The sequence below is a fragment of the Aphis gossypii genome, chromosome 3 (assembly GCF_020184175.1).
Source record: "Aphis gossypii isolate Hap1 chromosome 3, ASM2018417v2, whole genome shotgun sequence".
Lineage (NCBI taxonomy): Eukaryota > Metazoa > Arthropoda > Insecta > Hemiptera > Aphididae > Aphis > Aphis gossypii.
The window spans coordinates 38,578,745-38,606,335 of NC_065532.1; the positions used below are offsets into that span (position 1 = coordinate 38,578,745).

The 27,591-nt window shown below is 25.2% G+C and overlaps 4 protein-coding genes across 5 annotated transcripts; 1 reads left to right on the forward strand and 3 right to left on the reverse strand.

Annotated features, from left to right (window-relative positions):
* Window positions 1-2,740: 2,740 nt before the first annotated feature.
* On the reverse strand, window positions 2,741-5,321 carry LOC114121525 (uncharacterized). The gene is made up of 2 exons (XM_027983917.2): window positions 5,218-5,321; window positions 2,741-3,592 (listed from the first exon to the last, which is right to left on the reverse strand). The coding sequence occupies exon 2, from the start codon at window positions 3,586-3,588 to the stop codon at window positions 3,286-3,288; it is 303 nt and encodes a 100-aa protein (XP_027839718.1). The 5' UTR covers window positions 3,589-3,592; window positions 5,218-5,321; the 3' UTR covers window positions 2,741-3,285.
* A 3,154-nt stretch (window positions 5,322-8,475) lies between these two features.
* On the forward strand, window positions 8,476-26,859 carry LOC114121487 (rac GTPase-activating protein 1-like). 2 transcript variants are annotated; one of them, XM_050203243.1, is made up of 13 exons: window positions 8,476-8,687; window positions 8,779-8,892; window positions 22,562-22,669; window positions 22,924-23,126; window positions 23,194-23,323; window positions 23,383-23,549; window positions 23,609-23,750; window positions 23,850-24,015; window positions 24,914-25,034; window positions 25,320-25,714; window positions 25,784-25,910; window positions 26,006-26,169; window positions 26,243-26,859. In XM_050203243.1, exons 3-13 carry the CDS (start codon window positions 22,588-22,590, stop codon window positions 26,319-26,321), a joined length of 1,776 nt encoding a protein of 591 aa, XP_050059200.1. In that variant the 5' UTR covers window positions 8,476-8,687; window positions 8,779-8,892; window positions 22,562-22,587; the 3' UTR covers window positions 26,322-26,859. The 2 variants fall into 2 exon arrangements, with proteins under 2 accessions (XP_050059200.1, XP_050059198.1); XM_050203241.1 differs by lacking the exons at window positions 8,476-8,687; window positions 8,779-8,892 and adding an exon at window positions 22,078-22,099.
* Window positions 10,786-19,774, reverse strand: LOC114121484 (uncharacterized). The gene is made up of 6 exons (XM_027983862.2): window positions 19,757-19,774; window positions 19,373-19,471; window positions 13,808-13,902; window positions 12,987-13,256; window positions 12,696-12,896; window positions 10,786-12,629 (listed from the first exon to the last, which is right to left on the reverse strand). Coding segments are annotated over exons 2-6 (2,136 nt in total). The 5' UTR covers window positions 19,375-19,471; window positions 19,757-19,774; the 3' UTR covers window positions 10,786-11,061.
* Window positions 14,824-16,014, reverse strand: LOC114121485 (ATP synthase subunit s, mitochondrial). The gene is made up of 4 exons (XM_027983863.2): window positions 15,750-16,014; window positions 15,435-15,655; window positions 15,195-15,357; window positions 14,824-15,134 (listed from the first exon to the last, which is right to left on the reverse strand). The coding sequence occupies exons 1-4, from the start codon at window positions 15,845-15,847 to the stop codon at window positions 15,023-15,025; spliced, it is 594 nt and encodes a 197-aa protein (XP_027839664.2). The 5' UTR covers window positions 15,848-16,014; the 3' UTR covers window positions 14,824-15,022.
* Window positions 26,860-27,591: the final 732 nt, after the last annotated feature.

Genomic DNA, 27,591 nt, shown 5'->3' on the forward strand with positions numbered 1-27,591 from the left:
CGGCAGAACGGACGTCTGCGACACCGTGTACCGCGGTTAACGCTGCGACCGGTCGCAGAACGTCCTCGCAACAAGCCGCAGCGTTTTTGGGTGCATAGGTTGTTCGGCATCGGCGGCCGGCGAGGCACCAGGGCGAAAACAACTCGTTGAACACGAACCAACGCACTGGTTCACCAAATTTTCACCCCGGCATCCCGTCGGCCGGCCGCTATCCGTCCTAGCCGTTGCACTCTATTGCAAGTGCACGTCTTGCAATCGCCCAATTGTTGTGTATACAAAAAAAAAAAATTTGTTTCCATATTTTAATCATTTATTATTTATATTGCATGTACATACATGTTCTGTTATTTGAGTTATTCAGTTATTATTTTGTGTATTTGTTATGATTTATACTTAGGTAACAATAAATTTGGAGATCTATCGCTCTACTGTACAAAAGTTTCTAGTGTAGTGTTCGATGTTCGATGTAACGGAACGTAAACTTGAATTCAAGTCGACTTTTCCTAGAAGTATTTTTCGTAGTTTATGATATTATTAGTATTTAACAAGTATAATAATATATACATCAATTTATGCCATATTATATTATTTAATGAGGCAAATACTGTACAATTTTGGAATTACTGGGAACCATTAAAACATTATCAGGACCACGGTTATCTACTAGTAGATAACCGTGATCAGGACTATTAAACATAATATACTAATCGTGGAATATAGTAGATTGTTATTTCTTGTAATAGAGTAATTTATTTTAAAGTGGATAAGGGAAACAAGTTCAAGCAATCAATATCACCCAAAAGTAAATTATGAAGTTGCTTTGATAATAATATCAATAGCATCTTTTTTTGAGCAGGGAAAGATATTGAATGCGTACGTCATAAATTGTTTGCACTAATTCAATAACAGAATTTTGTTTTATTGTATTTTTCATCCATACCAAAGGACAAAAATAGTATTAAATAGGTAGCTACCCCTAATTCAAAATAATAGTATGTTATTATAGTAAAAATAGCGTCTTCTTAAAGTAACATAATAGTTTTCATTTCACAAAATACCTAAATAAAACTTGTGTTCATTACATAATATATTATTTATATGTCCATTATAAAACGTTTAAAAAATATATCGATTATAATAAAACATCGGTTAAGAAAGGTGATTAAAATTAAAAATAGAGAAAGTTAATATAGGTAACTATTTGGTGTGTCTATGTATATATTATATATATGTTGAACAACATAGGATATTTACGCAGGTAAACTCTTTGAAAGTTTTAATTCATGATGGAAAGTAATAACATTTTGTGATGGGTATATACTATGTTAAGTATAAACATTAAACAGTAATATATATTTATGAGTACTCAGTGATAATAGCAATATCTAGTCACGGGTTCAAGTGAAAGCCTAAAGTCATGATGTTATTTATGGAATAATTCCCGTTTGCAGAAGTTATGTTAATTTTTCGTCTTTATTATATACTTATACATACTACCTACATACAATTTCTTTGTTTTAAAACACATTAAAACTTATACTAGTTACTTAAATACTGTTTTACTGTCACGTGTTACTATTAAAATTATAGCTTTCTGCCTTTCTCTAATAAGTATACAAATATTTACCTAAGTTGCTGCTACCAAAATGTTAACCATAACACAACATAAAATATAATATAAATCAATTATTAGTAAAAATGTACATTGCTACAATATATATTACGAGAACGATTAGTAACGTGCTTAATAAAATCAATTTTATAGTTTATACTGTTCATATAGTCTTTGTACTATACCTACTTATTACCAAGTAATACATCTAAATTGTAGGTATGAGTGTAGAATAAATTTACTAGGTTTAATAGCTGATAATCGCCGTGAGTATCAAATACTATAACTAATAGTATATTACTTTCACCTTTGAAGACATGGAAATATTCAAAATATTTTGGATTAAAGGCATATTAAAGTTTTAGGTAATTACCTATATTCAGAATAGATTCAAAACGTTACCGAGTATTATTTTTAATATATTATGTGTGACTTACATTCTTATACAATAATTTTTTCGTGAAAATGGAACTAAAATATTGTAAACTCTACAGTTCTTCAAAGTGATAATAATTATCACTAATTGTTAGTAGTTATTTGCTAAATAATTAATATACAACCAAGATCATTATAAAATGTAACTATAACAGTTAGGTTTTATAAATGAAACATTTATTATTATTAAATTATTCTTACTTGTTGTCTATAAAACTATTTTAATTAAAAGTATATTTAAGCACCCATTTCTTCTATCATATTATCATAAGCACAATTTTTTTTAAAATTCATTGTTGAGTATGGAATGCAAATCTTTATTGATATCTAAACATATACTAAGCTAACACACCGGTAACTGCTCTAAGCTCTTCCTATATTTAACATAGGTTACCTACATTTCAAAGTTTGCTCTAATCGTTTGATAATTTGACCATTTATAGCAATAATAAAAATAACCAAATTGAGCATACTAAATCAATTCACCTTGACAACAAAATTTAATGGATCCTCTGTGGTTTGTATTTCTTATATTGTAATATATTTAGAAATATAAGTAAACACTATACACATTTACGTATAATGAAATTAATCGTGTAGTTCAATATTTAAATTTGTACATTTAAATTATTTATCAATAGTATTTTTTAAGCTAGAAGCCTGAATCTGTAAAAAAATACATTAACATTGAAATTATTAAAATAAATTATACACATTTATTCTTTTAATTGAAATATTTTGTGGTAATATATATGAACACAGTTTAATAGTTAATAAACATATTCGTATAGTGTGTTAAGTTATATCTACATAGTACATAAATTGATTAAACCAGATCATGTTTATTGTTTGTTATATCTTAAGGGCATATAGGTACTGACATTAAATAATGATTGTTCATACATAGAAAGTAAATGTAGGTAATGTATATTATATGTATAAGTATTTGTCAAAAAAAAAAAAAAATATTATATTAATAATAATAAAACAGTGGGTGAAAGCACTTCCGTCGAAAAATAAACACTTTCTCTGTTAAAAAACTAATCGATAACAATGTTGCATAAGAATCGTATCATGTAAATACATAATGCGTGCATGATTTCAATGTTGAAAAATATTAAAAAATGTAAAAACAGTATTATTCGGACTGCGGTTGATTCCAGTGACTCAGACTTATTTTAGGAAGGCAAACTAAATAATATTACGCATAGACCAAATTAAATTATATAATCGTGTTTTCACTGTTTTCCAACTTGATCGACTTGGGTTTGCAGATTGCTAACAACCTCTGGAGGCACGTGGTCGCCGAGGATCTCGAACAGGTTGATGGCCTGTGAGCCAGGTATCGACTCGTATGCGACCAACTCTACGCCTTCTTGAACCTTCTGAATCTGAGCATTTTGCGGTATAAGATGTGTACTTTGTGCTTGTCTGATGGCTTCGTTAGTGAAAATAGCTCCATCTTTAGATCCTTGAGGCATTGCCAGGCATACAGCCATCATGCACGCGCCCAAAACCACAACGGTCATTAAGGAATTCATCGTTCTAGTGGGGAGAAAAACATTTAAAAAAAACTCGTTATGCCATGACCCAACAATACTTATAAATGCTATTATTATAATTGATAGGTATATCAATATAACATATTAATATTAATATGCAATACTATTATCTACTATACAGTATAGGTATATAATTTTATATTATACATTCGTATCAAACACTCTCTACATAGTACACCCAAATTATGTATTATAATTATATATAATTTATATTTTGAACCACCACTGATTTATACATATACCTATTGGCTATTTTATGATCTAAAATTCCTAAAAAAATAAATATTTCAATGACGAAATCTAAGATCAAATGTACAGTCCAAATTAAAAAGATACATTTATCAATTTTTAAATACTATAGACTCGTGAACAAAAATTATGAATAGTATTATCATGATTTTGTTAGAAAATAAATGCATTTTATACTGGTAACTAATCCACTGTTAAATAGTATAGATAGATTCTCGATAATCTGACAAATATATGATCAGAATACCTACCAGATTATCAAAAAACTAGAAATTAAAAAAAAAATCGGGTAAAAAACATTATTTATATATTTATAATTTCTCGGGCATCCAGTTAATAACACATACGATTAAAAATATCAACACTTAAATTATAAAATATGAATGTACGAAAAAATTAGTTCACGAACATAAATGTAGACGTACAAATATGAACTAAAATACTAAATTGAAATATACGTAAAACTATTAAGATTTTATCGATAAGTACCTAATCGTAAAAAGGTCCAATTTCTTTAGGTAGATATAATTGTTATCACAGACAAAATTATATATTTATTGAAATTCCAACTATATCATCTAAAAATAAAATTATAGTGGGATACGATAAAGATATGCCAAATTACTAAGGATTTCAGACTGGCGCTATTTCAGATATGAAGACTAAATTATTATTATATTATATAATATAAAATACAGTATTATGAGGACATCTCTTAATATCCTAGTCCCTGATATATGTTGTCTATGACTTATAAATTTTGAAACATGCAACTATTGTTGGCATTATCCATAGTAGAGTACAACGTAGCAAATTTCGTGTTGCAGTTCTTAGTCTTAATATTAGAGCGAATATAAATATTATATCTCTAAACTTAAAGGTAAGAATAATATCTATGTTTCTACGCTGGTTTTACGACAATTTAATTTTTAGGCGAATTCCGATTTTATAAAATATTCAAATTTAAAAATTTTCATAACTTAAATAAAAATTAAAAACATACAAATATACCTAATATTTTTACCTTTAAGTTGTATAATACTAGGTTAATTCACTCTAATATTAAAAAAATAATAACACAAAATCGGAACTGTTTAATAAAATGTAAATTATTTTTTTCATTTATAAAATCAACATTGATTCTTATAATATAAATTTTATTCATTCATTCAATATTAAGTTTGCTGATAATTAAAGTAATGTCTATTCGAAATTCAGTTAAAGTTAAATTTACAATTACAAAGATATTTGAATAAATTAATAATATTCAGTTTAGTTTAAATTTGTTATTTTATACCTAACAATTGTTATTGTTCATTTTTGTTAAATATTAAAATAAAATAAATAAATATATATTACCTGAGTAAATAAAACGCTTGTTGTCTTCGATGTGTTGACTCGGGAGTCACAAAACAACGAAGGAACGCAGTGTTTTATAAGAGCACTATGAAAAAATCATGTGATGTGAGTACTCAAGTGGGAGTACTGTCAGTAACAAATTGAATTACTTTCTCCAGGATAATTTATGAAAAACCTTTCATTAAACATAATACGCACGTGTCAGTGTCACTGGATATTCGTTTAATTTTGTTCGGGGCAAGTTTCCAAACAACTGAGATGTTTTCAATATTAATATTTGATGCATTAAAATATTATAAAAAATATTAAAGTATCTTTTATTGGTGAAATAATAGTTTCTAAAAATCACACAAAAAATATAGCAATTTTGTCAATGTGCGCACGATTTATTGCTAATTTATAAGTATCAGTTATTGTAAAAAAGAAAATATTAATTTAGCTTGATAATTTACTTACCTAAGTTGAAGTATTAGGAATACATCTTCTAGAACTAGAAGAGAAAACAGCTATTATTATTTGTATCTAATATATTAAATATTAATACGATCAATATCAACGATCTAAAACAAATTTAAAAATACAATATACAATATATAGGACCTATATTATAGGTATACTATAGAGTAGGTATAGACTATAATAGGTATCATCTACCTATCTAGTTTATAGTATAATACTATAATATTTATGTATCAAATCCTTTATAGAAATAAAGTTACATAAGTAACAAAATAAAATATTTAACAAACAATGAGCTAATACTTGAATAATTTGTATATACATGTAATTGATTAATAGCGTACTTTTGTATTTATAAGTTATAACTTATAAGTACCTAAACCTATGACAGTAGTACAGTACACTTTAGTCATAACATATTTAATAAATTAATTTAAAATCAACTATTACGCAGTTGAAATTATTTTTTAATAAGTCTCATTAGGTATTATATTATTACATTTAATAATACAGTTATGCAAAGTTTGTATTAATTATAAACAGTGGCGTATTTGGGATTTATTTGAGAAGAGAGATTTAACTAAAATAGTTTTTTCTACCTCCACTCGAAATACATGATGATACTATCAATTTATTATAACTTCATACCTTATATATAGTATATATAGGGCTTGGATTTTAAAGCATAGCAACAAAAAAAGCACACGATTGTTTAAAAAATGCAAAAAAGAAGCATATTTATATTTAAAATAAGTAAAAAAAAAAAGAATGTCCAAAAATTAACTTGAACTAATAATTATAAAAATGAATAAAACAATTTGAAAAATCAATTTAAATTTAAAAAAAGAATTATTTACCATGTATTTCCGTAGATTTGTAGTAGTGAAACTGACTATTTTCCAACGTCCAACTGGATATTTTTATACATAGAATACGAACTATCAGCATCCACTGAAGTGATCGGTGCGACTATACTTACTTCATACAAGAGATTTCACCTTACAACATTAAAATACTAAATTTGAAATTTGAAACAATCGATATCGATGTTATAGGAATACTGACCGTATAGGTACTGCAAGCTATATGTAAATTGATAATCTATAAATAATATATGTTTAATATAATATTTAATTAACAACTCGATAACAAAAACAATAATAATCCAATATAACCATTTAGTCCATATTTTGGGTTTTTACATTTCTAATTAATTCATTTGTTTTTATTACAATAGCATAATAAACATATAAAAAATTCACAGCTGGAATAATTTTAAAAAAAGCAAAAAAAATTGCTTTATTTGGAATTAGAATGACGTGAAATGAATTTATGTATAAAAATTAGATGTCTATCTCATTTATAAAAAAAGAAGTATATGCTGTAAAATTCGAGCCTTAATTATATAATACATAATATATTCATAATAGGTGCATAAACCTTATAATTATAATATATAACATATTAAATTTAAATAATATAAATTTGTTAATCCAAAATTATAAATGCTAATACGAATTTTTTGTGAAATTTTTAAATATTTATTAGTTATTACTGTCTATATTTAGACAGTTATTTATTTATGAATTGCATTAAAAAAACATAATCGATTTTATCTGGTTTTGCATCTTCAAAATGTACCAACTATTCAATTGCTATTTAAAACCACCTGCAAGGTTTAAGATTGGAGTATTTTTTTTATTATGAAGAATGTATGAACTATGAATACACAAAAAAATACACTTTGTTGACAAATTCCAATACGTGGTATTCCAAAAGAAATAAACAGACAAATGAAAAATAAAACAATTTTAAATACTTATAAGTTATAATTTATAAGATACGAATTTAGTATAATCGTAATATAGTATGGCTTAATAGGTAGGTATGTAGAATTTGTATAAATATTTATTAACACATAATGAAGACCACATGCGTGCCGTCCGATGCTCACAATAGGTGACCTAACATAACTCGAATAAAATTTTCATACTTACACTCATTTTTCATAAAACTTAATACAAATTCTTCATTATATTTATTATTTACTCATTTACGACTATGCCAATAAGTCTGGTGGGATATAAGGACTTTCCCTTGTGAGTTAGGATTGTTACTGAGCAGTTTACTGTTCATGTGAATAGTGAAATTAATGAATAGTGGCGTTCTTGCCTATGGCTAAGGAAAATTAATATAATAATATTGATGTTTAAGGCATTCACGACTTTATTAGAATAAAAGTGAATAATAAGATAAAAAGCTAAGTACATTTTTTTAAATTTGACATAATATTATATTCTGCTTTTGTTAAATACACTGACACAGTTATTCTACTATATAAAATATAGTTTTCCTGGGATGAATTACTATTGTCCACCACTCACATAATATTATACCTACTCTTAAGTTTGTAACTGTAAGTTGGAATTGGAACTATTAAATATTAATTAGTAATTACCTATTTGGCTATTTGCTAATTGCAGTCTTGACTCATGATCACGGCTTTAGATGGTGTCTAATCCTATCTTAAGCCGTGCTCTTGACCAATATTTAATATTATAATTGATAGCTACACGCCTACACATGCGCCAGCCGCCAACACCATAATTAAAGATTTAAGATATTATTATGTATATCTTTAAAGATGCAATATATATATATATCTTTAATCATGGCCAACACGCCAGTAGTAAACCATGGTACTGATTTTCACTTTGACAAGTTTACTATATTATATATTTATAGTTGGTCACACTGGCTGCCCGGACGGTTACTTTTCAAAACTAGCAATTCGATTATCTCAGGTAGGCGGAACTGTGGTAGACGGCTGTATATTTTGATTTATTCATTCATTGTTAATTGTTTAGTGTTTACGTTGTAATTATTTATTTCAGTATTATGAGTATTTAGAAATTAAGCAAATTTTGTATTAAGCGTTAAACGGCAAGACTAATCATACATCAATTTTAGTAATTTGTGGGAGATATCATCCCTTTTAACTCGGACACTCGGTAAACATTTGTTCAAGTGTTATAATTTACCTTGTAAGTTGTTTTTATCAATTTTTCAAATTCACTTTTTGTTTTTTTTTGTTTACTCTAGTCTTTTTGTTGACTGATCTTAACGTCAATAATGAATCATTAACTTTGTTTTCCATATTATACACCTTCCAAACCACAAGACATACCAATTCATACCAATTATATCAACAAACAAGTAAGTAAATTATAAAATCATTATTAGAATTTAATCCTACAGTCATTTAAAAAATATATGTTATGACATTGTATAACATTTATTATATTCTTGTACCTCAAAATAATATCATTTTATTCTTATTATCTCATTTAATTTAAAATACTCACCAAGAAAATACTCATAGCATTGTGTCTATTAACAATATCTAATTGGATATTAAAATGAAAAATATTCTCTTTTCAGTTCATGTTATAGATCAAACTATTTAGAATCTTAAACATAAATGTATTGATAATTAGATAGGTAAACTTTTTAATTATAAATATACGGTAAAGGTACTTGTTAATTATTTAATTATAAGTTTAAAACTCATCTACTACCTACCTAGCTACATAATTATATAAACCTTAAATCTAAGATTTTATCTACAATTTAAAAAACTAATTAGGCCAATTTTAAGGTTGTTATATTTATTATGTAAGCAATAATATCATTGTATTCAAAACTTAATAAAAATGCTTGATCTAATCAGTTTAAAATAATATTAAATTTATTTTAAATATTAAAATTTTAATTATATTTTTTGAGTATTTACTTCTAATAGTGTTATTAGAAATATTAATAAACATTTTATCATGAATTTGATTTAAAACATGATTTTTCAAATTATAATGGAAGTGATAAATTTTAGAATCCCAAAAACACAAAAAGTTATATAAAATTTAATATTTAGGATCTATGTAGGTATACTACAAAAATACTATCTATAACATTATTACATTAATAACTGATTTGTTTTTTAGTTTTAAATATTTGTTTTATAAAGATACTAGTTACTATTTAAAAAATACTTTGGCATTATTAAATTACAACAAATTCTTTAAAAATAATTTAGGTAGGTCAATTCAATTTTAAAATCACCTATATTATAAAATAATATTTGATATAATTTGATAATTTGATACTAAACTTGAAACAAAAATTACTTAATTTTTTGTATTGTAGCTTATTAATATACGTAAAATATGCTAAAACTTAAATGGATATATTTTAAACGTTTAAAGCATTTTATATCAATATTCTGCACTACATAATATTTATATTATGAATACTAATATATTTATTATTTACCTACTTTACTTAATGTATAGATAACTGTACATAAACATTATTAAATTTATTAGACATAAATAATTAAATAAAATATACAATTAATATTTGTTGAACTTTTTAAATTTATATTTATATAAGGTATGGGGGGGAGGACATATTTTTAGTTTTACAGACATATACCAAAAACTTTGGGCAATGCTTCATGCGTTGACCTACCTAAATAGATATAGTAAAACCTCTCTATAACAGATCCTCTATTAGATAGAATCCTTCTTTTAACAGAAAATGTCAATAGTCCCTGTTCAAATAATATAATATAAGTATATTTCTATATAACGGAAAAAATTGTTGGTCCCAAGTGATTCTGTTATAGAGAGGTTTTACTGTACATATCTAACTTTTTTTTATATCATAAATATAAAATCTGTAAACTAATTTTACAATATGAATATCAGTGGTACTTAACATATTGATTAATAAATTTATGATAGTAAAAATTAATAATATGATTAAATTATTATAAATTCTACTACATTTAAGTTTTAAAAAAATAATCCTACCTAACCTAACATCTATTTATTTATGTCGAATGTTATTTTTGGTTCTGTTAAATTATTGAATGATATATAGTTTTGCCTAAATCTTCAGCTAACTAAATATACAATATGGATAATTTATAAATACTATTATTAATGTATTTAAAAAAAAATTTATCTGATTACTTCTATATTATATTTTTTCGATTGTATAGATACACGTAGGATAAACACTGTATAGCATAATAAAACAAGTAATCTGTACATGATTCATCTATAATAGATATATTTTTAATAAGTAGTTCATACAGTTCATACTATAATATATTTCAAGAACATTCATAACATACATTTTTAATGAAGAAGGTTTACAATTAGAATGATTATATTATAGCATTAAGACAGTTTTAGATCCTTAGATACTTATATTTAAAATGGTAAATAAAATGATTCAAATCACTAGTAAGAAAATGAGTATTCATAGATTTCAAACAATTTTTAATGCCATCATATAACCATTCTAAGTATTAAATTAGTCTTAAGTTGGATTTAAAAGTGATATGTTTTGAAGTGGGCGTAAACTATTACTTGGTTTTATAGTTGTCGATTGAATTTCAGATAAATATTTTTCGATTTCTTTATCAGCTTTATAAATTAGTTCTAAAGTTGGTAATGTAACCATTGTTGTTGTTGTATAAACTATGTCTGGAATACTTGTGTACGTTCTTTTTGTTATAGTTAAAGATGGTCCATTTTGAATTGTTTCAAATTCATCAGGATATTCTTTAGGATATGTAATTTTTTTAATTACTGAACGAAGAGAGTCTTGACTTGGTAATAATTTTGTTTCAATAATAAAAGGAGTTGTTGACTCTGATTGAAAGTCGAATAGTTCATCATTTAGTTTTGAAGAATTGGTACAACTACTATTTACACAAGAAGTAGTATTTTCTGTTTCTAATTCCAGAATACTAGTGTCATTGTACATTTCAGTCGATTTATTTGTATTAATAGTTATATTTTCTGGATCATATTCTATGTTTTCTGAAGTATTATTTTTAATGTTTTTGATATTTGAATTGGTAAATGATTGATTGAATAATTCATTTTGGGAATGTTTAGTAGTTATTTCTTTTATAATTTTTGAAGTTGTTAATATGGTTGGTAAAAATGTTGTTGTATAGGTATTTTTTTTTGTGTGTGTACTATCTGAATTTGAATCAAATGGGGTTTGATGTGTTTGTGTTTTATAGCCAAAGTTGGGTCCAAACATATCTGTGGTATCTTCTAAATCTGTAAATGTATTTTCTGTATTCATTTCATCCTCAATAGTTTTTTGAAGTGTGTTCATAACTAATTTATGAGGTGTGCCAACTGTTGATTTATCAGGTGCTCTTGGTGTAGTTGCTTCTCTCGACCCTTCATAATCCATTTCAGTTGTTATATCTATTTCAGAAGTCATAGTAGAAAGTTCAATCATTGGTTTTCCTGTGTCTAACATTAAATCATTTGGATTAAAAATTTCAACCTGTGTACTACTTGTTCTAGGTACTGAATTAATCATTTCTTCAGTAACTGGTTCCTCTGTTAATCCTATAATAGTTTCAGTACCATTTTGATCTGTTATTATCACTGAATTGTCGATATCTGTTGTAGTATCAAATAATTCTTCAAATTGAGGTATAATTTCTGAAGTTGTATTGTTTGTTATATAGCTAGTATCAGTGGTTTCTCCGTATGTTGTTAAATTATCAATTTCAAAACCTAAAAATGAAGTCTTAGAACTTTCATTAATATCACCCACAGTTACTAAATTATTAATTTCGATATCTGATTCATCAAAAGTAATATTTTTATCTAGCATTGAATTTGCTGTTGAAGCATCCAATTCTTCAAAATAAGGTAATGATGTGTTTATGTCCCTAATTACTGTTTCAGGGTCTTGAAATGTTATAGGAACTGTAGTCAATTCTTGATTTTGACTTTTTGCTGTATCTCTTTTCCAAATACCCTCCTCGTTAAAATTATGTTCTGTAGTATCTGACCAGTTATCAATTTTTCTACCATTTGATTTCTTAGAAGTGATTGATTCTTTTTGTTTTTGTTCTAAAAAAAAAAAAAAACACATTAATTATGTTCTTATTAAATATTATATCCATACATATAATATACCTATTGAAGTTGACGAGCAATTATCATATTTAGGACAACAATCTCCTGGTAAATAATATCCTTGGCAATCATTTCTAGTATAACATACAATAGACGTACATACTATTTCTCCGCCGTTACAAAAACACACTCTACAAGCTGATTCATCGGATTTATTAATTTTTTCTCCATTATTATATTGTTTACCTTTATGTTCACAATCTATTTAACAAAACAAGTATGTTTTGTTATTTTAATTTTATAAAATTTTAATTGTAATAGGTATTAAATGTCAACAAAATAATTAAATACCACATTTGTACTTTGGGCAGCATTTATTTGGTAATTGAATTGTAATGCAACCAGTATTTATTGGACATTTCATCATTGAACAAACAACATTTGGTGGATGGCAAATACATTCCTCACATGGACCTGCTCCTGGTGTATATTCCCCTTCCCCATATTTTGAACCATTGACAATACAGCTAGAGTCTGCTAATTTTTTATCATATTCTTTTTCGTGTGCAAAATGTTCATTTCTTATATTTTCTTGATTTGAATATGACATACTTAATGGCACTGAAATAGGTAATAATTACATTTTAATTAGAAATAAAATTGTATACTAGTATTTAAACATCCTTTACATTTTCTTTGTTCATATTGTATTATATATTTATCAATACAAACTTACGTTTACCAAAAATTTGCACTGAACAATTAAAACTAGCATTTGCATTGCATAAAAATTCCTGTTAATAATTATAACAAGTTACCAATATTATAAACTGCTATTGTTTTTAAAACTGCTGTAATATTTCTGTATAATATTTTTATATTCTTTAATAACTATTAATAAGAAAACAATTTAAATACTATATAATACTTGTGTAATAAATTTTACTTTGCATAATTAAATACAGAAAATTTGACAATTTTTCCAAATATACTCAGTATAATGTAGTTATAACATTGTTATAACAATAAAATTGGTTTAGATAGAATAATTAACTAAGTCCAAAATAACTATACTACCTTCGTTTTATTATATATTTACATAACTAATATTAATTTGACAAAATAATAAAATAATTATCATTATTATTTAAATATCTATAATTTTCTCTCACCTCCAAATACCACAGTATTTAATGTCAAGAAAAAACTTGAAATAATAACCATATACTTCCACCTTGAACTTATTAATTTATGTCTCATGATGTTCCTATAATAACAAGTAAAGAAAAATATCAAATTTAGTTACATAGTATATGAAAGTATAATAATGTAGTATAAATTAAGTTAATATAGAAATATTAAAATTATTTTAGGGTCATATAAATCCTAAAACAAACAATAAATATTTTTTTTTTAGCAATATTAACCCTAATTAAAATTATCATGATTGATTTTATTAAATTATTAATGAAAATATGTAGTTTATTTTTAATATTAAGATTATAACACTTATTCTTTCAAAAACCTAATTCAACTCATTATAATGATTTAATTGTAGATAAATTGATCACAATCCATAAATTCATAAAATAAAGTACCTATTTACTTTTAAATTTTATTATACAACTTTTAATATTAGCTTATAATTTATATACTGTCTAATTAAATAAAATGCTTATCAAATAATTAAATAGAAAATTCAGATTTTCTGTGATATTTAATATCTATATTACAATTATAATATGTTATTATAGCTAGTAATGTATTTTTACAAATTCCTATATTCCATTTGCATTTAGAACTGACCTGAGCGGCAACTAGTTTTTATTGGTTGAGTACAAGTCCACATAACTGTTTTCCTACTTAATCAACCATCAGTAATAAATACATAACATAATGTCATACCCATGTTCAGAAGTCAACCTCCTTGATTGCTCCTAAACATCAATTGAGTTCATATACACAAAAAAAAATGTATTGATTCTTATTGAAATATAATATAGTTGTATCAATAATAAATAACATTAAAACAATATATTTTTAAATTAGTACCTACTAATCAGTCTTTTTACTACCTAATATCCAGTCATCATGCTTATTGCTAACCTACATTAAACAAATTAGATGTATGTGGTACACATGTTTGACTGTAACTTAGTTTAAGTGGTAAAATAAATACATTTTAAAGTATTTTTCAAATTTTTATTTCATTGTTCATAAGATACAAATATTAGTTATTATTAGTACAGAATCTAAATATATTTTACAGTAAAATATCAGTCATATATGATAATATTAATAGTGAAAATAGTTAAGTATAATTGGTATTTTTGTATCAGCCACCTATAATAGCATTTATAATATTTTATTATTTTTTCAAATCATTATCATTCATTATATTGTATATTGCATTCTGGCAGCTTTGTTTTCAGATGACCAATTGCTGCTTCTGGCTTAATTAAAAATTGTAAATTTTTCAATTCCAAATATTTTAATGCCCTGTAAATTTAAATTATTAAGTTACATACATTTTATCTAATAAAATAATTGTATTTTTACTTAAGTTGTTCCAATGACATTATTCCTTGGTCAGAAACATTTAAACAGCCATTAATTTTCAAATTTGTCAAATAATCTTTTAAGATATTGAGTTTATTTAATGCTTCATTATCAATTGTGTTACATCCAACAAATTCAATATCAGAAATATTTTTACAGTTTTCTATAAATTAATATTTATATTAGCCATTAATATACAACCAAAATCAAATTTTGTATTACCCTAATTGAAGAACCTACCAAAATAACTAAATCCTATATGTGAAATTGAAGCTTCTTTTCCAGCATGAACTTGTTCAATTAGAAACTGTCCGGGGTTACTGGATGTTACACTAGGTAAGCAATCGTAATGGCTGACAAATTCTTTACAACCTTTCCATCTGACTTGTGCACCATTTTTCATAAGCCACTCAGCACATGCCAAGTTAGGGCCAATTTCCTTGATACGATCCTCATCAAAACTTTTTTCACAAAATAACAATTATAATATATAACTAAATAAAACGCACCAACATTTTTTATCCTTGTCATTTAATATAAAGTAAAGGCACTTGCCGGTTGAAATTGTCATCAATCCATTGCCATAAGCAACGTTGGTTCATTCCCATTGCGTTTTTTTTTAAAAAATGAAATTTTAAAGTATTTAACATCATCTCAAACTAACACAATTATACAATATAATGTTTTATCTAAAATTTGTTAATAGCAGTCAGAGGTTATTTGTAGACTAATAACAAATTACCAAAGTCATAAATTAGTTTGAAATCATAGAGTACCTATCACGATTAAAGATATTAATATCTTTAATCGTGGTACCTATGTAGTATGTATCTATTCTAATGTGTATGGATTTGATAAATGATAATAAAATAAACTTGATAATATATAAATACTAAATATATAACAGACAAACATCAGTGTGACCAACGGATGTTCTAACAAATCTAACTGGTATTAACTTTTTTAATTAATACAAAGACGCAAAGTAAAAATTATGTTTTCATGAAATTAGTAATTACTATACTAATAATTAACACTTAAATACACATACATCCATATTTGGAAGTTTGATGTCTTTTTTTTCTAATTCTAAGTAAACACTTTTGGTGAGTTAAAATAAAAAAAAAACCGAAATCCGCAATTCTATATAACATAGGAATCAATAATAATAAATTGTGCCTTGTTCCTGTAATGAATGTATTCAATTTTAATTTAATGATATAAATCATTGTATACGATAAAAGATTTGGAGAAATGTGTATTATATGAATATTTTAATATTATTCCTATACTCTTATAATGATATTTTATTATTTATTATTATTTATTTCTATTCAATATTAGTACTTAATAGTTTATTTTTCTATTAATAATATTCGATCGGTAAAAAAATCCGAGTTTTTTTTTCGAGTGTATTTTAATAATTTTTTACTTGATTTGATTTGCTACTAGAAACCACAACGAAAGTTGTACTGGTTGACTGTTGAGGCATTTTTCTGCTCCAAAAAATAGTGAATTATATTACTCACACACAAAAAAAAAAAAATACTTCATTGTTGTAATATCAATACATTTATCATTCTGCTCATAATATACAATTATTTCAGTTATTTAATTTTAACAAAAACTATCGGAACCTAATACTTAATATATGATCTGTTCACTTCGTTTAAATTGAAACAGAATAATTACAGTTTATTAGTTTAATAGTCATTACTCATTAAGTATTATTAATAAGAATACAAACGTTTCGTATCTCAAAAATAAAGAAGTTCCTTCGTCCTTTCAAACATTAAATATCATTATTTCGTTACATTTTTTTTGTGTTTTAGATTTAAAACTATAAAATCATATTATAAGTACCTACCTGCATCTTTAGACAGTGTTAATTCAGGTTTTTAAAAGCGTAAAATGTATTATTGACTAATAATAAAGTGGGTGCGAAAAATAAAATTTTCATTACCAAAATTATGGGCATATGTAATTATTTATTTATATAATAATAAATAACTAAAACTTGCTACGGCGCTATGAAATATGTACTTTCCTAATGTTAGTATTTAGCAATAAGTATTTTAGCAGAGTTAAACTTATAATATAAATAAATAATATTTTAATCCAAACTACATATTAATAATAGTGAATAAGTATAAAAAAGTTAGAAACTTGTCTCATTTTTTGTTAATAATAATAATATTTATTTAATGTAAATTATAATTTAAGGATAAAGTATAATTTTGATCAAATAGTATGAAATAAATATTACATTTGCCTAAAATTAAACCTACTTACAAATTATATTTATTGACCAATTGTTACGAATAATAACCGAAATTCAATGAGTGTCTGTAATCTGTATTGTATTCTTTAAAAAATACAGTTGTATATCGTATGTTTACAAAAATTGTATTCACCGAGTGTGTTTAGATTAATTTTAACTGGCTTAATGCTGTTGAAAACTATCAAGTTCAAGGCCCCGAAAGAGCAGTGATTTATTTTGTGTATAGATGCAAGAGGGTCATTCTACTGTTGCTATTAACCTATTAGTTACGGTGTACGGTTTTACACCTGACGTGATATTTCGGTTTTTTTTATAGATATTTGTCATTGTTTTGGAGTGATTTGCAGTCAAATATTACGTGCCCAAAATAAAAGTATTCCAACAATTAGGTATTATTCCAATTTATTGTATCTTGTCCTGATTTTCTTTATTTTATTTCTCGTAATAAAATTATATGTACTAGTTTTAAACTTCTATAGTTCTATATCGCTCTCTGTAGTATGCAGATTTAGTAATCGATTATATTGTTTAACCATTTATAACTGTTATAGTGTGACAATAGTATAGACATCATAAAAACGTAACATAAAATGTAAAAATAATTAGCATTACTCATTAGATAAATACAGATATATTATTATATGGTTACAATATAAATCGTTTTGATGAAATTGAATAATATTCTAATCATATACAAGAATCGTGTATTTGTATGATTTATACAATGTACAATCCATGAATTGTTATTGTTAAGTCATAACTACATTACATAATATTCATAATAATATTTAAAAATATTAATTTAATTAAGTATTAATGTTGGTAGTAAAATATATTGGGTTGACACTTACAATCATACCATCAAATATTAAATAGCATTGTTAGTAGGTATCTAAATAGGAGGTAAACCATAATAATTCTTAGTCAATATGTGTTATTTTGTTGTTTGTAAGATAAAAATATTATGTTTAAACAACTAGAGTAATGAATAGGTACACGCATTAATTGCTATCAAATTTATAAAACGCCTTTATTATTAAAATTGTATATTAGTTAATTACTTTTTTTTAAAAAAAAGAATAACTTATTGATATTTAAATAAAAAACAGACATATTGTACTTAATTTCATTGACTAAAATATTTTAATAATATCTACTGTTATAATAAAACTTCGGTATGTATTGTTTTTTGTTTAATATTATTATTTTTATTTCTTGTACACTCAAGAATTTAGATAACAATAAATTTACTTTATTACATTTTATTCAACACTATTGATGTAAACAAAAATAAATTAATTGTATTCAAGTAATCAAAAATATATTTTACTACCACGATAAATTAATTTCACTATATTTTATATTTAATACATACTTCAATGGGTACGTTAGTATTTTTTAATTAGTAAATAATCATACCTTTAAAATATTATTGAAATATTAAATTAATGTAATATATTTTATACTGTTAAGTTTGTAGTATATTCCTGTTTCTTTTTATTGAAAGGCAAGACAAACAGTATATAATACATAATTAATAACGTTACAAAACATGTAAATCTACAAAAGTAACATTTTTACGTATTTGTTGAAATAAAAGCCGCGTAAAGATAAAATTATACATTTATAATAAAAATACCTAACTTATAAGAGTTGAATTAGGTATACTTTAGAAAAATTTTATTTTACATTGCTAATTCCTTCTGACATTTAAATTTAGTTTTACATATTAATTTGTTTAAAATGAAATCAATTTTTTTTCGTTTCATCAATCTAATATGATGTATATATTAACGTAATACAAAAATTTAAAAAATATCCAGGACTAAATATTTTTAACATAAAATAATACCAACATTTTTGTATAATATAATAATTCAAAACAATTGTTACTCACATTTTTGATAGATGATCTTAGCCTATTAAATATTCTGTTAAATGTGAATTAGTTGTATTGGTCTCTTGTTACTGAATAACGATCTGAGGATCTATCTACCTAATGTTGTCGAACAATAAAAAAACGAATCGATTCAAATCTAGAGCCTCCAGACTGAAAAGCAAATCACGCATGCGCAATTTTATACTCGAGAAAAAAAAACGATTTATTTAGTATAACAAAAACATTATTGGCATTCACTAAAAAAAGTCTTTAGATATAGTTAATTTTATTTTTATCAATTTAATAATATTTAGCACTCATCTTATGTTTATGTTATCGATAAAAAAAATTTAAAAATATTACGATAGGTACTACATATTAAAATATAATACTTATACTTACTTTACATTTACTAGGATATTTGTAGAACATATTTGTTATGTATAACTTTTTAAATTCTTGTATTTAAAAAAAAAAAAACAAAAAAACTTTACATTTTGTTAAGTGCAATCATTTCGCTCATTCATAAAATTAAGCAAACGATAAAGACGGATTTAGATCAAATACAACACAATTAATACGTTAGCACAATTCTACCAAAATAAAATCTACGAAAAATTTGTCTTATTAAAAATAAATATTCCGAAAAAACCACAGTATAAATTATCAGTGTGCCTTAGAAATTGTCTCACTCCTAGGGTTGTTCTCCTTAGACGCATTCAAACAATATTATCGATCATCATTTCGGTACTACTATGTGCCTTGTACGAGTTTTAAACTTGTGTCTCAGTGTGAAGCAGCAGATATATAGCATGTCATTTGTACTACTCTTACCCATTTCATATTTATGTTCTGTAAATTATTAAAAAAAATAGTATAAGTACTTATGTAAGCAACATAAACCACGCAGTTTTTTAATCGTTAATATTTACAATTGATCTAATAAATTATTTTAAAAAAATACTTTGAAGATGAATTTTATTTCTATTAAATTTTTATAAATAATTTTTTTTATTTACATGTTATACCTCGCTTTGTTATTTTCAAGATAAATGTTGGTATTTAAATTGTTGTATATTTTATATGTTATATATTCTAAATAGGAATAAAGTTAAATAAACTGATATTTTATGTTTGTTATAATAAAATATTGTTCTAAAAAAAATTTAAGCTTGATTATTAAGTATTAAATAATAAATCAACTATAAATATGTATTGTTGTATTTGATTATATTAAATTGTTTGAACAAAGGAAATGGAGTTATGGTAAAATAATTTTATCTACACAAGAATGTTATACATTAATACCACTCTGTTATACTTAACTAGTTATAGATAGTAAACTATTTGTTCTATTATGACGTATCAAGATTTGGAAATTTTCTTTCCATATCAGTTAAAAAATGAAACAGTTTAATAACATGTTTAATGTAATTTATTGTGTTATCAATAAATTAGTCATTTTAGAAATAAAACTTGTTTATTTGAAACAAAATACAATTTTAAGATAATGAATATTATAAATAATAATATATAATCTTACTATTCTAACTTAGTATTGTTATTTTATTAACTTGTTGATCGTGGTTTCAATTACAAGGAAAAACATATTTAAAACACTTTAAGAGTGGTCTATTGAAGCAAAATTTTTAAAGCTCTGTGCGTTTTTGATATTCATTTTATGCGTTCTAATTTGAGCAACAATCAAAACTTATGATTGAAAACTATTGAAATGTGATTCTCGTAAAAAAAAATTGTAATGCTGTCCTAGAATGACGTTACAAATAAGTTTATTATTTCTGCCTATCACTACGCATACCTATATATATCTACCTAACAAAGCAAAACTATATACGTTCCACGTACAGACATACTTCCGAACTATTGCTACAGTTCTATGTATGTCGAATTTTAAGTATTAGAATTTTTTTTTTTTAAACAATTATATGCTTTGTTAGCTACTAAATATTTACTTTCAATATTTTAAATTTGAGCAAAGTATATTATTTTTTCTAAAATAACGGGGTTTTAATATTGTAAAATTAATAACAATGGATAAATACGGGGGATAAATCGTTTTGCTATAAAGGCAATAAATGTTTACGTTGTATAATAACGGCAGTTATTATGACATAATTACATTGTAACACTATGTATTAAATACAATTTGAAACAAGTTATGTTTTTACTATAAGCATCTTTGGTGTGCAAAAGCAATACATATATTTAAACCGGGGTCGCAGGACCTTTATTGTTACATTAAAAAACATCGGACATTTATTTTTTTTTTATTTAAACTATATTTATGTTGAAAATATTTTGATTTAAAATACGAAAAATAATTCTATAGCATTAATATTTAATAATATTTAATTTCTACATTTAAGAAAGCCAAGCCCTCCCCCTACTCCTATAGACAGTGTTGTTTAGAGGTGCAACCCCCCTCGAATTTCAGGAAAGTTAGTATATATAATTTAATAGAATAAAAATGGTTTGTGTCGGTAAAATTATTACTATATAAGTATGAAAATATACAACCTTCCTCCCCCCTTACCGAGAAAACAAATAATATTTTTGTGCGCGCGCGCGCTTGCCTAGATATAGCCCTGTGCCACCAAATTTTATAATACACCACTGCATTTAACTGCGTTATTTTCTTTAAAATAATAAAATTATTATTTTTTTTTTTCAATTATTCAATGATGATTAATTAAATAAAACAATATATAATATAGATAATGAATGGTATTTAAAAAGACTTGAGTATTTACTGTTACACTTAATATTTATTTTTAATAAATTTCATATAAAATACTAAACCTATGAACGATAATCGTAGTAAAAATAGTAGACATTATTGAATTTTTCAACTACATTTTTCTTATCCAAGCCCTGTGTAATGTATATTATGTATTTAAAATAATAGCTGACCAAACATTGTGTTATCAATGTCTGAAAACGTAATATAAATAAAATATCTTGTGAAACCTATACTCTATTATTAGTTGTTACCCACCTACTTATCTTAATCTATATTTTTATATCGTTTACATTTTGCGATACCTCGTCAAAATAATTCCCAGCTTATAATGATAAGTACTTGAGTTTGTATCACCGGTTGTAACTATAACAGCTACCTATTTGAAAAATGACCAATAGCTACTTAAAAGATTACTTTTATACTTATAAAAAAAATTATATTTTCAGAAACCGCACTTTTTTCTTCAAAAACAATGGAACGATTATCATTAGCTATGAAATATGATGAACATTTCCGACATGTGATGGCTTTATTGGATACAACTGTGGAAAGAGGTACATACTTTACACAAATGTATATTTATTTTATAATGATTTTTTCCTATACAAATTTAAAAATATAATTTTTACGATTGTTGGATACTGTCTTATTTATAACTTTTAATCATTTAAATAAAAAAAAGACTATTGGGACTTAGGAGAATTTAATATTCATCCTACTGAAGATTTTTTTTCAGTTCAATACTTATATAAATCAACCAATATGTGTCCATAGATAATATAATTATAACGCATTACAATTTTCATAGATTATAAAGCCAAAATCATATCATTGGATATACTCAGTGTACAACTTAAAGATCATGGAAATGACAAAGAAATAATGAAGAAAAAACTACAAGAAATGCGTATTGAGTGCGAACGTCTTATGCATAATCTTAAAAGTTCTAATCGATTATTAGATGAAGCTAATAAAGAAAAGAGACATGCAGAAGTTGAACGAGATAATATGGTAAAAAATTATGATTAAACGCCTTTTATGAATTAATGTAATGTAATGTAATTAAAACTTAAATTAGGCCCAGAAACTTGAAAATTTCTATAGACTTTTTAATAGTGCTAATAATTCCAACCTAAATCGATCTGGTTCTCCAGTATTTCAATGTGAAGCAGAAAGGTTTGATCAAATACCACGTCAAGATACAACTGGTAAAGTAATAATAATAATCATAATTTACAATTGCTTAATTTCAAATTGTATGTTTCAGAATCAGTATTATCAGACATAAGTTACTCGAGAGTAGAAGATAGTTTGGATTCCGATAAGAATTTTGAAGATGCTATGGATCGCTGGGAACCTGAAGTATTTGGTACTGTAAAAAGAAAACGAACATCAGGTGTTACAAACCCCAATGAAATGAGGAAGGAAATTGAAGTAAAATGTATTTAATACTTAATTTGCATTTTATTTACAAATAATATTTTGGTTTACAGACAAATACTACAACTGCTACTCAAATTGTTGCTACTACTACTGTTACAATGCAGCCATTTACAAGAAACATCAGTGCAAAATCTATTATTGAAGCCAAACCATCTAATCTTTTTCCAACACCCAGTGCACCACCTATATCTGGTAAGATATCTTTAATAATTTACAAATAATCCCCCTAATTAAAAATAAAAATTATTAATTTATTTATGTTAAAATTTTTCTTAAATTTTACTATTTTAGACTCTTTGGACTCGTTTGACTCTGATCCATATGGTAATGAAAATAATCAAAATATACCCAACACAATACATTCAAGTTCAGCACTTAATAAATTAAACAATAGAGCTCACAATTTTACTCAAAAAAGTGTCATCATTCCAGAAATATGTGGCCCATGTGGAAAAAAGTAATTTGTATTTTGTATATTACAAGGCATATTCAAAAAGTAAGATCCGTTTCATCATAAAATAAATTATAATCATAAGAAACAGACCTACTTCACTTATCCACATAATTGCTGTTCACTTCTAAGCATTTTAAATGATTGCATAGATGATCTCAGCCTGAAAGTTGAACCAATTCACAACAGCATTCTTGAATTCCTGGTCTTTTCAAAATATTGTCCATCAAGCCATTGTTTAAAATGAGGAAGTAGGTGCTAGGTCAGAACTGTACTGTTGGTAGAATAAAAGTTTTTAACGAATATTTTGAATTTTATTCTTGATATTGGTAGTGGTATGAGGATGTGCATTATTGTAGAGGAGGATTATACCAGATAACAGTTTCCCATATCGTAGATTTTGGATTACATGTCTCAGTTTGTTAAGTGTTTTGAAGAATTGTTTTACCCCATTCCATAAAATTAACCAAAACCAAGAAGAAAATTCAAGATTTTCAATGGGAACTTATTGATCACCTATCGTATCAGTCTTAATCTAGCGCCTAGCGACTACTTCCTTTTCTAACACTTCAAACAATGATTTGGTTAACAACATTTTGAAAACAACTAGGAACTCTAGTCTACCATTATCAACTGGTCCAACTTTCGGGCAATAATCTTCTAAGCAGAGGGGTTAAAGAAGCTGGTGCAGCGGGAAATAAAATTTTTAGAGGTGAATGGTGATTAGCTATGTGAAAAAGTGTGGCTTTGTAAGAAAGTAAATGTGCTAATAAAACCGGTTTCTTATGATATTAATTTTTTATGACAAAACAACTCTTATTTTTCAAGTATGCCTTGTATTATTGATATATCTAAAAAATATTGTCAATATTGTTTGCTAAAAAGAGGAAACTATTTTTTTTAGAGTTAAATTCAATCGTGTTGTGGTGAAATGCTTAGACTGCAAAGCAACAGCGCATTTGGAACACAAAGATAAAATTCCTTTACCGTGTATTCCTGTAAAGAGTACACCAAGCAAAAATGGCGTAAGTTTTATTAAAATTATATATTTATTATTATTATTAATTTTGCACTCAGTGTGTAATACTTTATACATTGTTAAAAATATTGGTTTGGTTAGAAATTATTTAAATTAATATCATCTCTTGAAAAAAAAATGTTTAATATTCATTTAAAATTAGTAGTGAGACATGTATGTACTATGATAATACATGAATTATTTTACTTTTTGTATACAAATATTAGCCTATAATTACATTACAATGTGTTATATATTTTTTAATAAATATTTATGTGAATACTAATAACAGGGACGAATAGCTGATTATTCACCAATGGTTAATGGCCGCCCAATGATACCTGCATTAGTCATCCACTGTGTGAACGAAATTGAACAAAGAGGATTTGATACTGTTGGATTGTACAGAATACCTGGTTCAGAGAAAGATGTAAAAGCACTGAAGGAAAAATTCCGTAAAGGAGTACCTAATTTGTCCGATGTTGACATACATGTTGTGTGTGGTTGCTTAAAAGATTTCTTGAGAACTCTTGATGATCCATTAATTCCCCACTATGATTGGAAAACTTTTACGGATGCTGTCAGAAATTCAAAAGATGAAACTGAACACAGATTATACCAAGCCATATCATTATTACCACCGCCCAATCGTAACACACTCGCATATATAATGTTGCATTTACAAAAGTATGACATTTTGTGTTAGATTCGACTACAATTTATATTAATATGCTTTAATTAATCTAAATTATTTAGAGTTGCTGCAACACCTGATTGCAAAATGCCTGTTGGAAATTTAGCTCGAGTATTTGGTCCAACAATTGTTGGTTATTCAAGTGAAGTTTCTGAAAATCTGTATTTTGATTGTGAATTGAGTAATAAAGTAAGAACAAAATGCAAAATATAATTTATTTTATACTATTCTTGTATACTTTAACGAATATTAATGTATTATTTTTTTTTTTTTTTTTTGTATAGGTTGTTGAAGAAATGCTGAAATTGTCACCTGACTATTGGTCAAACTTTTTAAACAATTTAGTACCTTTGCGTGCACAAAATACACCCCTGAAACGCACTTCTTCTCGTCCATTACAACCTACTCATACTCCAATTACCAAAAACAATAGAATTTTTGGTTCTAGGTGAGATATAAATTTAAATTTTTTAAAATTTAAATTCAGTTATATTAGAAAAAAAAATGATTTGTAATTGCAGCACAAAAAGGCGGTATTTAGAATCTCCACGATCAGTCAAAGCTGCTAGGATCAAACAACTTGAATCGAAAAAAAAATAATTCTACAGTAACCTTTGAAAATTTTTTTGATTTTCAGTTTCTGTTGAATCTAAATTAAGTGTAATACAAATACTAAATTAAGTTATCACAGTACTTATGTTTACTAATACATTTATTTATATTTTTTTTAAATTACATTAACAAATCGATAATTATAATGTGATTTTTCAAATAAAACTAAAAACGCTGATGAATGTTTATCAGGTTTTTTTTTTTTTGTCTCATATTTAGGATTTTTTTTTCAAAATGTACTAACAAACACATTTTACATTACTGTTGTATAATTTTCGATCATCATTGTTTTTAATTTTTTTTGTAATCTGTGATTTTCTTTTTTACTTTAATTTTATTTTTATGTACCTACGAACAAAATATATTTTATTGCTTATAACTTATATTACAAACCCCAAAAAAATATTATATATTAAGTCTACTATAAGTAATAAACAATGTATACGTATGTTTAAATTAACTTTAATTTTTAGTTATTTTTATATATATACCAACAAAATAAATAAACATACAATATTAAATAAAATATGTTCTTTTTAAAATTATTATTATCTTTATCCTTTAATAAATGGATTATGGGTCATTTTGGCTTAGAAATATTTATAATCATTATAGTTATTTATAATTTATTGAATATAGCTCTTTTTTAATTAAATTACGTGTATTGTATAGAATAAAATTAATCCAATTAATATATCTTGTATATTTTTATGGTGCTTTAATGAAACAAAACTCAGATGACATGAACGAGATATAAACAGTATTTTAATTGAAGGATCAAAAAGATAAGCAAGTTAAGGCTGTTGGAGTAATCCAAAAAAATTATTCATGATTTTGGGAGGAGTAATTATTGATAAATTGATATGACATGATTAAATAATAAAAATGGTGCAGGAGCAGAAATAGGGTGATATAATGCGTGAGGTAAATCATTTCAACTTGAACCGGTCTTCCTACTTTTGATAATAGGTACAAAAGAATAATGGTTTTGAGGTATTTTCATCAAGAGTATTTTGTGAAACTAATAGATAGATGCCTATAAGATTAAATGCTTGATATTTGATTGTATAAAGCAGTTGTACAATTAGTCATGTAATATGGAGGGAGAATAGTATAAAAAATTAATTAGTTATGGGTATAGTGTAGGAGTGACAAAATGAGGGAGAGTAAGTTTGAAATGTTTTAGACAAGTTAAAATGATGAAGGAGAGGTGTTTCTAATATGTATTAGTATTATAATAATATTATAAGCAAACGTT

Excerpts from the sequence above, each read along its gene's own strand:
- LOC114121525 (XM_027983917.2), bottom strand. The coding sequence starts at position 3,588 with ATGAATTCCTTAATGACCGTTGTGGTTTTGGGCGCGTGCATGATGGCT.
- LOC114121485 (XM_027983863.2), bottom strand. The coding sequence starts at position 15,847 with ATGATGTTAAATACTTTAAAATTTCATTTTTTAAAAAAAAACGCAATG. Across the intron at positions 15,656-15,749 it reads ATTGATGACAATTTCAACCG|TTTTGATGAGGATCGTATCA; the intron begins GCAAGTGCCTTT and ends TTGTGAAAAAAG. Across the intron at positions 15,358-15,434 it reads TATAGGATTTAGTTATTTTG|AAAACTGTAAAAATATTTCT; the intron begins GTAGGTTCTTCA and ends ATTAATTTATAG.
- LOC114121484 (XM_027983862.2), bottom strand. Across the intron at positions 13,257-13,807 it reads AAATACTGTGGTATTTGGAG|TGCCATTAAGTATGTCATAT; the intron begins GTGAGAGAAAAT and ends TACCTATTTCAG. Across the intron at positions 12,630-12,695 it reads TTGCTCGTCAACTTCAATAG|AACAAAAACAAAAAGAATCA; the intron begins GTATATTATATG and ends TTTTTTTTTTAG.
- LOC114121487 (XM_050203241.1), top strand. Across the intron at positions 23,324-23,382 it reads ACCACGTCAAGATACAACTG|AATCAGTATTATCAGACATA; the intron begins GTAAAGTAATAA and ends TGTATGTTTCAG. Across the intron at positions 23,751-23,849 it reads CAGTGCACCACCTATATCTG|ACTCTTTGGACTCGTTTGAC; the intron begins GTAAGATATCTT and ends TTACTATTTTAG.